The following is a 12412-nucleotide window of genomic DNA, read 5'->3' as shown; positions in this document are numbered from 1 at the left end:
TACAACTAAACAATAATCACAAAACTAAAAAAATCTCTTATCATATAGTATAGAAACTGAACATTTAGTGGTGTTTCCTGAAAACCCTCTCTTGTCTGAACATTTCCTGATAACACTGGTTTTTATATAACAGTTTATATAATAAAAACCTGCTACCACCGCCGAGTTGGCCCCGTGTGCCCACCAAGAGGCACCTGATAACAAGCTGCTGTGATTAGAAGGCAGAAACTTGTACAGCAAATACGATCTGTGATTTTTTTGTTCCATGTTGCAGTAAATGTGCTGTCATAAATAACTGATGAGGACATGTTGGAATAGGTAGGGAGGAGTTGTCTTTCCTCTCCTCACAGGGAGATGTCCACTCCTGGAGATGTAAGATGAGCCAAGGGCTGGACTACGCCGCAAATAAGGGAGAAGCCAAGTCTAAACAGTGGCTACGCCTCAACTTTTTAACCAGTCATATTAGAATTCTGTTTGTGTGTCTCATAATAAAAGTGCTTGCTGCTTGTGTGCAGTGGCCTTTCTATGTCTGGACAGAAGGAGGTCTGTGGCGCCTTGCAAAATTAACTTTAAACTTTAACTGTGTAATAAATTTTGAAAACTTATACTTTGAGTTTATTTGTCTTTTCTCAAAAAGAAAAATAACCCAACAGTGTGTGTAATCTACTCAGTGTAACCCGAAGATGTGTTAGAATTATCACTACTAATGACTTAGACGTCAAAGATTTCATAATGTTGGCAGGTGCATTTTAAACTGAGCCAGACTATTTGTTATTCGCTGCTTCCAGAATTTATGTATGGCTAGGCCAACCTGATTCTGGCACTGAGGAACACCAGACAAGTCCAACGTGACAAAACTCTTCTCGAGTTCAACACATTTCATTCACCGAATGCTCGATGTCTTAAATGAAAATGAATAATAGGAGAAAAAGACACATTCACGAGTAGGTCAGAGTTTTTCAGATTTTCTGTGTTTTATTGAGGATTAGCTTGATGCTGAAACCTCTCATATGTGACATGCTCAGTTGGTAGCGATGGTCTGGTCGATCCAGGCACGCAGCTTGCTGACACGGGCATAGCCTACAGGAGTGGAGGTAGAGCAAGTTGAGCTTCCCCAGGACACAATACCAACCAGAGTCCAGACTCCAGATCTCTCACAGACCAGAGGACCACCAGAGTCACCCTGAAAAATAAGAATAAATAAGACATTATAAAAAGCTAAATGGTAAATGGACTGGTTTTCTACATTATCTCAGCACTCAAAGCACTTTACACAACTTGCCTCATTCACCCATTCGGCCACGCCCTTTTGTCAATGCTCTTTTGATGCATCGGAGCGCAGCTTTGTATGTTGCCAAAGGATATTTGGCATGCAGACTTTAGCAACCAGGGCTCAAATCAGCAACCTTCTGATTAGTAGGTTTCCTGATCTAACGCCTGACCCACAGCCATCGCATAAAAAGCTCAGGATCAGTGCTTCTGTAATTGATGGAGGTCCCACTCACCATGCAGGAGGAGACTCCGGAGGCTCCAGCGCAGATCATCATATCAGTGACTTGGCTGCCCCAGTAAGACTGGCACTCAGCGTTGGTCAGCAGGGGCAGGGCAGCCTGCTGCAGACGGGGTGGTGTGTTGCCAGCTGCAACACACACACAAACACATCAGACATTAGAGACTTTTTTATCATGCTCTATCATTCCTCGTGTTTTAGCACAACTGTTAAAGCTCCACCTGGTGGTCTCATTACAGTCCAAACCCACGTATATGTCTATCTAATAATTGTTTAACCGATCAGTGTCTACGAGGACATAATAACAAAGAATAACAGGTTTCAGCACAGCCTGCTTCAAAAAAGTGGGTGAGCTCTTACCGTTGTAGCGGGTCAGACCCCAGCCAGTGGTCACACACTTCATGCCTCCGGGGAAGTTGTCGGAAGTCTCGGCCACACAAACTGGGGAAACACGTGTGCCCAGTTGGGCAGGGGTGGCCAGCTTGATGAGTGTGATGTCGTTGTTGAAGGTGTAACTGTTGTAGTTGGGGTGCGTGAGCACCTGTTGGGAAGTGACATCATTATGAGCGGCCAACAAACCCTGACATGTAGCTATGCGATGAAAGCTGATGCAGTGTTTCACCCACCTTGCTGGGAGCCAGGGTCTGGATGTTCTCGGCACTGGAGGAACGGTCGTGCTCTCCGAGGATCACGCGGTCGGAGGTCCTGCACAGAAAAGAACAGAAGCATGTGGGCATTTCTGAGATCACCACATTACCTGAAAACTGTTTTTATTTAGTTTTATTCTACCCCAGATACACAGCAATGCCCTCTAAACAAGGATTCTCCTCATCAAACACGACTCTATGTCTTAATTGGAGTTTTCATTCTTCAAAACCAGCTTAAAGTTACCTGGTGGTGCAGTGAGCAGCTGTCACCACCCAGTTCTCATTGATGAGAGAACCACCACAGAAATGGAAGCCGGTGTAGTCCTGTTACAGCAAAATGAACATCAACGGTTAGACATTTCCATCTGATTGTGTGGTGAGCTGTGACAGCGTGTGTGTGTCTTTGTTTCTTCATTTACCTGGAGGGACACCTGCCAGGGCCAGGAGTGAGGCACTGCCTCCTCACCGTTCACAATGCGGGCGTAACCGGTGATGACAGGACGGATGGCGGGAACTCCGCACCCTGGTGACATCAGAACATCAGAATTATGCCATTAACAAAAATAAAATTCATGTAACAGTCACATTGGCACTAACTGTAAAATTAAACAACACGCTTCACCCAATGAGCTGCAACATTAGAGAGTTTGTCTCACCGTAGGTGGTGCCAATGAAGGCGAGACAGGAGAGGATCCACAGGAAGGCCATGGCTAGATCATGTCAGGGCAACCTATTGGAGGAGCTTTTATACAGCAGGGATATGGTGTGATTGGATGGAACCAGGGCGGTTATAGGCAACATCTTATCAGTGGACAGTGGGAGTTCTAGCAGGTGCTGCTGACAAGCTGCAAAGTTTGATTTTCCAAAAGGGACTAAGACTTTTACATGTGAACCATCTTGAGGTCTTCTTGAATTCTTCTCTCAGCCCTCAGTGCTTCTCCAGCTTTTCGTGTTACCTCTTTCTGATGGTGCTGTCATTCAGTATTGCTTTGTCTATCACTACGACTGTCTTCCTCTGCTTGTCCATCACTACTATGTCTGATTTGTTAGCCATCACCGGTTTGTCTGCCGACCACCCGAGTTGGTGTGTCCCATTTTGACCACTGGACTTTCATGCCATACTTGGCACACATGTTCCTGTATAATATGCCAGCCACTTGATTATGGCGTTCCATGTATGCCCTGCCTGCTAGCATGTTGCACCCCACTGTTACATGCTGGGTGGTCTCAAGGGCATCCTTAAGGCCCTTCACATAGGAATGGATGGAATGGAATGCTCTGCGCTGACCGCTAGTTGGAGCAAAGGACCCAAAATTTGTGTTGCACTGGCTGCTGCACTCTGCTTGCATGCCATGTTTTTTTGCAGCCACTCTACCAGATGAGCCTGTTCCTTGTCATTACAAAACATGCATCTCTCTGACTTTATATCCTCTATGAGAGATCATGCCATGATTAGTGCCTCCATGCTGTGTAGGATGGATGTCAGCCACTTCCTTTATCTGCTGGTGCATCCTGTGCAGGGGCCTGTCCTTCTTTCTGGGGATCCTTCAGGTAGCCATAATGGGCGTCATAGTTGCTCATGGAGTGCAGTCTGCTTCTTCAGCAAGTTGGCGTGCATCAGGCCTGGTGCTTTATACTGGAGACCCTTTCTTTGATGTCTGCCCCCGTGATGGTTGCTATGGTCTGCTCTTAGACCAGCCATTATGAGCATTGACTGGCCAAGAGGTTTTAGCTTGGCTTGCTGTATAGTTGGCTAACTTCCTTCCCGCCCTTCCCTACTTTGATCTTCTCCTTCTGGTTGTCCGTAATGCAGCATTCACATCCCCCACATTGTTTTGGTAACTGACTACAGGTTTCAGGTTTCCAGCTTTGCCACAATCTGTTGGGTCATCTGCTCTCGCTCCGTACTTGGTGCTCAGTCTTGGGTGGGGATGAAAGTATCTCCCCCCTGACCTATTAGTTGTTTTGCTGTCAGTCTGTAGCTCCTGTTTTTAGCTATTTAACGTCTGTTGTTGCCTGATATTTACTTTTTCATGGGTTACATCAAACATTAGTCAGTGATCCCTGACAAATGTTAGTAAATAAGTAAAGGAAAATTTAAAAATAGTGTTAAAATAAAATAAAGCTATTTAGAAAATCTAAATCCTCATATATATTTTTTGTTCCCACTCTTGATCTTCCTCCTCTTATTGTTGTGAAACTAATACATTTTTTGATTTATTTTTAACTCAATTTAACTCAATTTGAAATCAATTAACAAAATTAAAAAAAAAAAATGAGGGCATAAACACAACCCATAAATTAATAGCTAAATTATTAATATTCACAAGACTAACTGCTGCACTTTTTACTTCTATTGAATTTATTTGTGAAATTTGAAAGCAGAGCTGCATGTTTAACAAAACAGTTTTTTTTTATATATATATATATAATTCACTTAAATGTAACATGTAGATTATTGCTGTTATTATTTGTAAATGCATCTGTAAGAGCTCTCAGTTGATTGATTTATTGAACTTTAATTTTTAATTTAAATTTGGGATTGAACTAATAGAAGTATGTTGTGTTAACATTAAAAACAAACTGAAACAATTACTTTAGTTTCACCGCAGTTCTTTAGTATTTTTGTCCACTCTCATGTTTCCAGTTGGTTCCTGCTGTTATCTGGATATTGACGCCCATTTTTCTGAAACAGGTGTGCATTTCCCAGCATTGAGTGTTTATCAGCAGCAAGTGGACTTAAACATTTTGTATGTGTTCTGACATCAACATTCTTATTATTCATTATTAGTATTTCTTAGTTAGTATTGTTAGCATCTGATCAGATGATGCATAAAAAACAAAGCAAGAAACAAAAAACAAGCAAATAAACAAACAAAATGGGTTTTGAAGAGTTTGTGTAATCATTAACATTACTGAGTTAATCAGCTCTGAGAACCTGGATAGTTTTATTGGCCTGAGTTAAAAATGAAAGAAAAAAAAAAAGTCATGTTTATGTGACAAATGAAATGAGTTCCAGCTCTGCAAGTTTTCCGATGTCAATTGCTGTTTAGTATTTACAATGAAAAATCGATGTGAAACACCTTTTAGCCTTTTCATGAGATGCCTTTTTGTGTGTGTCTTGTGATGAGTATAAATAACTGAACTGGATAGATGTGAAGTGAATACTTCAGTGTGAAACATCCTTCACAGTGAGTTTGTATCTGTTATTGAAATAAGTAAAACTGTTTGGAAAAGATAAATGTTGGCCCTCGTGTTTGTTTTCTGTCATCAAGAACAAACCGAACATCTAACTGGTAATCAGCAGAGGCGGATCCAGCACAGTCTATCACAGGGCTAACACAGAGACACTCACATTCGCAATTTGAATCCCCAATTGACCTAACCCCACTGTAGCAAACTGTAGCTTATTTTGGTTTGTTGTTTGTTTTTGAAATGAAAAAAATATTGTCACATCTATTCTTTATAGCCTGTAGCACATTTAAACAACAGAAGCTCACCCAAAGTCCTCATTTACATTCCAGGTCTCTTAATAAACACAGAATCAATATGTAAGAAAACTGTGTTGGTGTTCATTGGGCAAGATACTAACCCCGAGTTCGCCTCCAAAGCATCTATCAAAATATAAATGTTATGTAAAAAGCACCTATGTAGAAAAAAAGTGTTTGTATGAATGGGTGAATGATGCATGTTGCATAAAGTGCTTTGAGTGCTCAGAGTAGAAAAGTGCTGTATAAGAAACACTCTAATATCATTTAAATACAGATTGTGGTTTTTAAATGTAATTTTTTTCTTAGGCCACTTACAGTGAGTCAGAGGCAACTTAAGCATATCTATATAATTACCGCAAGAAGACACAAAACTGGTTGAGTAATTAAAATTGATGAACTTGAGAATTACTGCTTTGGGAACCAAATGGCAGTGAGTCGAGGTTCCCCAGACCGGCAGCAGAAGCATGCTAGTATACTGTGTGACTCCTGTTCACAGCTCTGAGCGACTGCTACTGTTTCTGATGCAGTTTGATTTTTGTTTTTTTGGGATGCTTTTTTATTGTTGTTGTTTTGAGGGGGTTTATTTGTTCCATTGTTTATTTTGTAACAAACTGGCACAGTGGATTCTAAACCAAATATTTAAAATGCGATCAAAGTCAGACTTTCAGCTTTAATTCAAGGGGTTTTACAAAAATTTACCATGAATGTTTTAAGAAACCAGCAAATAATCCCATTTTTCAGAGGTATAGAATTAATGGAAAAACTGACTGACATTATGACTAATGAAGCAGACAATATCTGAAGTGTTGAACTTGTCTTTTATAGCTTTTCACTATAATTTTAATGTATCTGTAATAATGAGGTGTTAGTGCACGAGAGGGAGGCCATCATTTTCCTGAAAACGGAAATAAAGCAATCAAAGAGCAAGAACAAAATTTTAGAAGTGTCCAGATCTGGACAACAACACCAAAATACCTGAAAGACCTGAAAGACTAAAGAAGCCAACTGAAGTGCATGATGACAGAATTATTTCCATGTTTGAGGAAAAACAGCTTCACATCTTTAAACCAAGTCGCTTGTCGTGGCAGGTGTAACACTGTCAACAACTACAATCAAAATACGCCTCTGTTAACAACATGGTGTGAACTACTGTTTACACGTTTCAGTTATTAAACAGAAAACTGAAGACAGAGAGACTCACAAAAAAACAGCAGCTGACGGGAAGAAGTGCAGCATCGGTGATGTCCGTGGGTTCTACGCTTCACTCATCACAAAGGATTTTCATTCAAGTATTAAAACCAGTTCTTATGAAATCATTATTATTATTGGTTTGTTCAGTTAATTGTGAGGCTATTAAACTGGGGGACTACGTCTATATCTATCCACTCTTTGGTTTACTTAGGTGAAAGTATAAAATCTATGGCTCTGTTCAACAAATTATAGACCAACTGTTTCCGGACAGTTTGAAGGGAACCAAAGTTTATTAGAAATTAAATCAGGATTCTATTTTACTCTGGAGCTTAAATTTTATTTATACAGCGCCAAATCACAACAACAGCCGCCTCAAGGCGTTTTATACTGTCAGGTAGACCTTACAATGATACTTACAGAGAAAAACCCAACAATCATATGACCGCTTATGTGCAAGCACGTTGGCGACGGTGGGAAGGAAAAACTCCCTTTTAACAGGAAGAAACCTCCGACAGATCCAGGCTCAGGGAGGGGCGGGGCCATCTGCCGTGACTTACAACCCTCAGCAAGAGGTGGAAGCAGGGCTGAGTATACTTGTCTCCTTTAGAGTACCTGGCCTTCTTGGTGCTTGGAAGGTGCCCATCCAGACTCCATTAAGGACACTGGGGGAGAATGCTTGGGACAAGCGTAGTCTGAACCCGAGTGATGTTCTATTACTCAGCTCCTGTGTTAATAACTCTTATTGATAAGGAAAACCATGTTCATGCTGCAGGTTGATGATCGATTTTGTAATCAAACCATCGAATGTCTTGGACACTCAGCTAGAGAAAGGGACTGTGCTGTCAGCTGATCACCACCTGATGGTGACATGGAGCAGGTGCCAAGTTTTATTTTGCAGGCATTTTAATCTGTAATAAATATGTAAAACTGTAAACAAGTATTTTGATTCCTTTGGAAAAGTCTGTGCATCTCTGGAAACTAAAGGTAAGCGCATTGTTGCTTTTCTTTGTAATGTTTTTTGTTGTTGTTGTTTGTGTGTTATTTTTAAATGTGCTTATAAATAAATCAATTGATGTAAATATGAAAAGATGCTGATGTTCAGTCTTGTTCACATGTTTAACATACTACAGTTTATTAATAGTGGGTTTTTCTCATGTTATTTCTTTTTAGAGCATTTACAAAAACACTTTCTTGTACAATGTCTTTGTTAAAGAGTGAAACAGCTTACAAAGAAGACACACAAACATACACAAGAAACACACACATGCACAGCACTAATCTGCTTTTAAGATGGATGTAGCTAATTTTGTGGAAAAGTAATCAGGCCTTCAAATATCAAGCTGACATGCTCACGTGCTGTATGGTGTGGGCGTCTCAGAGAAGGTCGCCATGCTGTGCTGCCCTTTTAAGAAGTGATGAAATATGCTAAAGTAAACTCAGTAAGCAAAGTAGATTCAGGCTCTGCTGAAAGAAGTCAAACTCTAACGCAGTCTCTGATTTTCAGGTTTTTTATTATCATCAATGACCTCGGTCCACACTCTGATGTCACACTTCTGGGGTCTTATGGGGTTTGTGGGTGTCCCTGGTGGAGGAGGTTTAGCTGTTTAGCTTTTAGTTGGAAGCCAGGATCTGGTCGACCCACCCACGGAGCTTGGTGACTCGGGCGTAGACAGCAGGAGTGGAGGTGGAGCAGCGGCTGCTTCCCCAAGATACAATACCAACCAGAGTCCACACGTTGTCCTTTTGACAGACCAGAGGTCCGCCAGAGTCACCCTGAGAAAGAGAGTAATGAACAACAAACAAGTGATGACCAACAGGTACGTGGAAGCGTCCAACACTAGAACGAGACAAAGCGTGTGTGAAGAAAATCTGGAATGGTTTCCAGGTGGGTGGGCGGGTCCTTACCATGCAGGAAGTGGCACCAGCTCCACCGGCACAGATCATGACGTCAGAGATGTTGCTGCCCCAGTGTTTCTTGCACTCCTCGTTGGACAGCAGAGGCAGGGCGGCCTGCTGTAGGTTATTGGGAGTACTGGGAGCTGTGGGACAGTAACCATGGAACATTTTTGTCATAAATGCCTGTCACACTGATAATACACATAGTTTGTCTGATAATATTACTGATGGAGAAATACGTGAACCACAACTCTTCCAACTTGACAATTTGAGCAGAATTAACTGTTAGTAGAACGTTTTTGTTGGCTAAAGAAAGAAACTGCAATCAACTGCACTGAGGGTTAAACTCAGACTGCCCTCTCCTCCATGCGACTGTGCAAGAGATCTCACCGTTGTAACGAGTCAGACCCCAGCCGGTAGTGACGCATTTCATGCCAGCAGCGAAGCTGTCGGTAGTGTCGGCAAGGCAGACGGGAGACACGTTGGTGCCCAGGTGAGCAGGGCTGGCCAGCTTGATCAGGGTGATATCATTGTTGATGGTTTGGGGATTCCAGCTGGGGTGAGTGAAGACCTGTGAGAAGTATGGAGGGAGGGGTTAGATAAGGGAAAAGTGCATGCTCTGAAAGCTCGTTGGTTGATGATTGGTTCTCACCTTGGCAGGCTTCAGCACCTGGATGTTTTCAGTGGAGCCATAACCCTTATTGTGCTCTCCAACAATCACATTGTGGTAGGTCCTAGCAGTAGGATAGGAATGCAACTTTTAAATGTCAAAACACACAATGAAAAAGTGTTATTATTCAGTCCACAGACACGCTATCCTCATACCACAAATACCTGTTGAAAGGGAATTTATCCATAGCAGTCCAACACAAAAGCAACGTTGTCTGTCAGACAAAGTCTACACTAATCAGCTGTTTTTGGAATTTACTGAGCCACCATAAATGTGCAACTGTAAACCTCGAGCTGTTTTTATGGGTTGGTATGTTTGTGCAGAACTGAGTCACACAAAGGAAGTCGCACTGTTGGTTTGAATAGATGCATGATATTTGTCTGACTTTTTTTTTAAACTTTTGCATCTTAAGCAGCAACCAGCCGCAGACAGATGTGTGAGCTGATGTGCCGAGGTTTTCTCATGCTGACCTGACGTTACAGTGAGCAGCAGTCACCACCCACTGCTCGCTGATCAGAGATCCTCCACAGAAGTGGAAGCCGTTGGTTTGCTGTTAGGAAAACAAGAGCAAACTCAGATAATGAAGAAGGAGAAGAAGCTGCTTGCGATTGCTGAGGTCAGCTGACTCACCTGCAGAGACACCTGCCAGGGCCAGGAGTGAGGCACTGCCTCCTCGCCGTTGACAATGCGGGCATAGCCAGTGACCCGGGGAGGGATGGCAGGGGTGCCACAGCCTAAGGTTTTGACACAAAGAGAACTTTAAAGAGCTGTTTTGCTGAGATCACCACAAAGCTTGAAACCAAACGCTTTCATGCTGATCAGAGAGCTGCTGAACCAGCAGAGTCACACTGACCGTTTGAAGTACTTCAATATCTAACTGCACAGTAATCTTTGCAACTGAGAGCTGATCATCTCACATGCAGTTACTGTGGCCCGCCTAAACTAATAATCAACTTTTTATTAAAAAAATACGTTTCACAGATCTTCTAATTCATGCAGCAGTTACACATTTAACTTTTAAAAAGTAATAAAAGTGTAGAAAACTTGAGTCAAACTCAAACTTTGAAAGAAAACTGAACCTGGCACTCTCACCGTAGGCGGCGCTGACAAAGGCGAGGCAGGAGACGATCCAGAGGAAGGCCATGGTGGTCATGGCGATGAAGGGTCAAGCTGCTGTTTTATCCCCGCAGCGTGTTGGACCGTAGCCAATCAGAAGTGTCTTACAGTTTCCTCCTCAGGTTATCAGAGCTCAGGCGATGGTGGGATTCTCACGACCCTCACACCCTGACAAGCAGCTCTGTGATTGGCTGAAAAACGTAAAAAAACAAAATGTTGACGACTGTTTTACTCGGGAACATCTATAGGTGCTCATGTAGTTTTATCAAAACCCAAGTTTGTTAAATTAAGCAGATGGAAAATTCAAGAAAACGATGAGAAAAGAGGCTGAAAACAGATTTCATTTCCTGCTGTTTAAATACAAACAATACACTGCAATCAAACCAAGTATTTGGAGTGTATATATGTTTAATCAAAACCAGATTATATACAGAAACGGGTCATATTCAACAGTATCTTAACTGCATTTTAACTTGTCTTCAGAGTATATAGTTATCTTTATTTGCTTTGCTTTGTGTTTTCCATCATGTTTCTGTTTCTGCTCGCTCTGCAGTAATCTACTGCTGCTTATAAATGTACTCTGAATAAACGCGTCTCGATATAACATATTGTTTTTCTATTAGTGGAACAACGCAGCTCAGTGTGAATGAATCAGCTTTTGATTTGAGTGTGTCGTGCTTGCTAAATCCACTTGGAGTAACAGATTAAATGAATAGAATTTCTATTTAATAACAGAACACTAGACATCCGTGGCACCCATCACTTTATTTATTGGGAAACAAAATGATTCATGTTTCTGTGAACCAGATACTACACAACATTTTTTTTTTTGTATAAATTAAATGATAAAACCTTTTTTGTACCTTGATTAAGAGTGTAGTATTTATTTATTAGTCTCTTTTCCCCTGTCATGTCTATGTTATTCTACTAACGCTGTTAATGCTTTGTTTAGCATCTGAAGGCTTAGCCTTTTAATGGAGAATTGCAGGGATTAAAACATCATTTTTATGATGCTAAACAATGTCCGTTTCTCTTTTTGGCCAAGATAAATTAAATTATTTTAACCTTCAAATCACCACAAGTGGACATTTATGACCCAGCTGTATGTTAAAATGTGCTGTTGTGATCATTTAATGGGAAAATGCTCCCTGTCAGTTTCACAGTTTTCACAGGTATTATATTTTATTATATTAGTGTAGCAGAAAATTACAGGGAGTATCATAGGTTTTGTTTGTTGATTGATTTGCTTTGAATTTGTTTAACTATTTTAAAATTTGTCATTATTTCCACCGTTATGGTTTAAATAAGTGTGAAGTAACAAACTATGCAGAAAGAGTGGGACTAATTGTTGTTCATCAAACTTTTACCTAGTCACATATTTATATTATAAATACTAGCCAAAGGTAATGAATAATTTACTCAAACTTGCCGTAGGTTTTATCACGTTTTCACTAGTGATACATATAATATTTGTTTTGTAAGAAGTAACTGACACAGACTGTTTAAATAAATGTAAATGTCTTTTTTGCATAAATAAAATAAACTCCCCTCCTTTAGTTCATTAAAATATCTGGGTTGCTTAATGGTTGAGCAAACAGTCTATTTCCACCAGGCTGACGGTGCACGCTGCATATTTAGACAGTACAGTCGGGCAGCTGTGACTCTGACATGTTGCTTTTGTGGGATTATTAATAAGATGTGAACCCAGAAACGCCACAGTTTACTGAAAAGTAACACATTTAAAATTAGCATTAAAAATATGAACATTTTAACTGTCAAAAGTTTCTGTTGTTTCAAGTTTTTATAACACAAAAATGTGAATCACTGTGAGACAGTATCTCAACTGACTGGCTTTGGTTTACAATTCACTTGATTCAGTTCTGTTTATCTG

The 12412-nt window shown here is 40.9% G+C and overlaps 2 protein-coding genes across 3 annotated transcripts; both read right to left on the bottom strand.

Annotated features, from left to right (window-relative positions):
• Positions 1 to 949: 949 nt before the first annotated feature.
• Positions 950 to 2915, bottom strand: LOC146393143 (chymotrypsin B-like). The gene is made up of 7 exons (XM_084926967.1): positions 2814 to 2915; positions 2577 to 2680; positions 2402 to 2481; positions 2137 to 2215; positions 1871 to 2051; positions 1506 to 1639; positions 950 to 1183 (listed from the first exon to the last, which is right to left on the bottom strand). The coding sequence occupies exons 1-7, from the start codon at positions 2863 to 2865 to the stop codon at positions 1022 to 1024; spliced, it is 792 nt and encodes a 263-aa protein (XP_084783093.1). The 5' UTR covers positions 2866 to 2915; the 3' UTR covers positions 950 to 1021.
• A 5485-nt stretch (positions 2916 to 8400) lies between these two features.
• Positions 8401 to 10558, bottom strand: LOC146393142 (chymotrypsin B-like). Of its 2 annotated transcripts, none has more exons than XM_084926993.1 (7): positions 10498 to 10558; positions 10036 to 10139; positions 9876 to 9955; positions 9388 to 9469; positions 9126 to 9306; positions 8745 to 8878; positions 8401 to 8612 (listed from the first exon to the last, which is right to left on the bottom strand). In XM_084926993.1, the coding sequence occupies exons 1-7, from the start codon at positions 10556 to 10558 to the stop codon at positions 8451 to 8453; spliced, it is 804 nt and encodes a 267-aa protein (XP_084783119.1). In that variant the 3' UTR covers positions 8401 to 8450. The 2 variants fall into 2 exon arrangements, with proteins under 2 accessions (XP_084783119.1, XP_084783128.1); XM_084927002.1 differs by having other exon boundaries at positions 9135 to 9306; positions 9388 to 9466; positions 9870 to 9955; positions 10498 to 10549.
• Between the last annotated feature and the right edge of the window lie 1854 nt (positions 10559 to 12412).

The sequence above is a fragment of the Perissodus microlepis genome, chromosome 1, assembly GCF_051167445.1.
Source record: "Perissodus microlepis isolate ML-2025 ecotype Zambia chromosome 1, ASM5116744v1, whole genome shotgun sequence".
NCBI lineage: Eukaryota > Metazoa > Chordata > Actinopteri > Cichliformes > Cichlidae > Perissodus > Perissodus microlepis.
The sequence above is the reverse complement of the archived record's forward strand: the minus strand, read 5'-3'. Positions and strand labels throughout refer to the sequence as shown.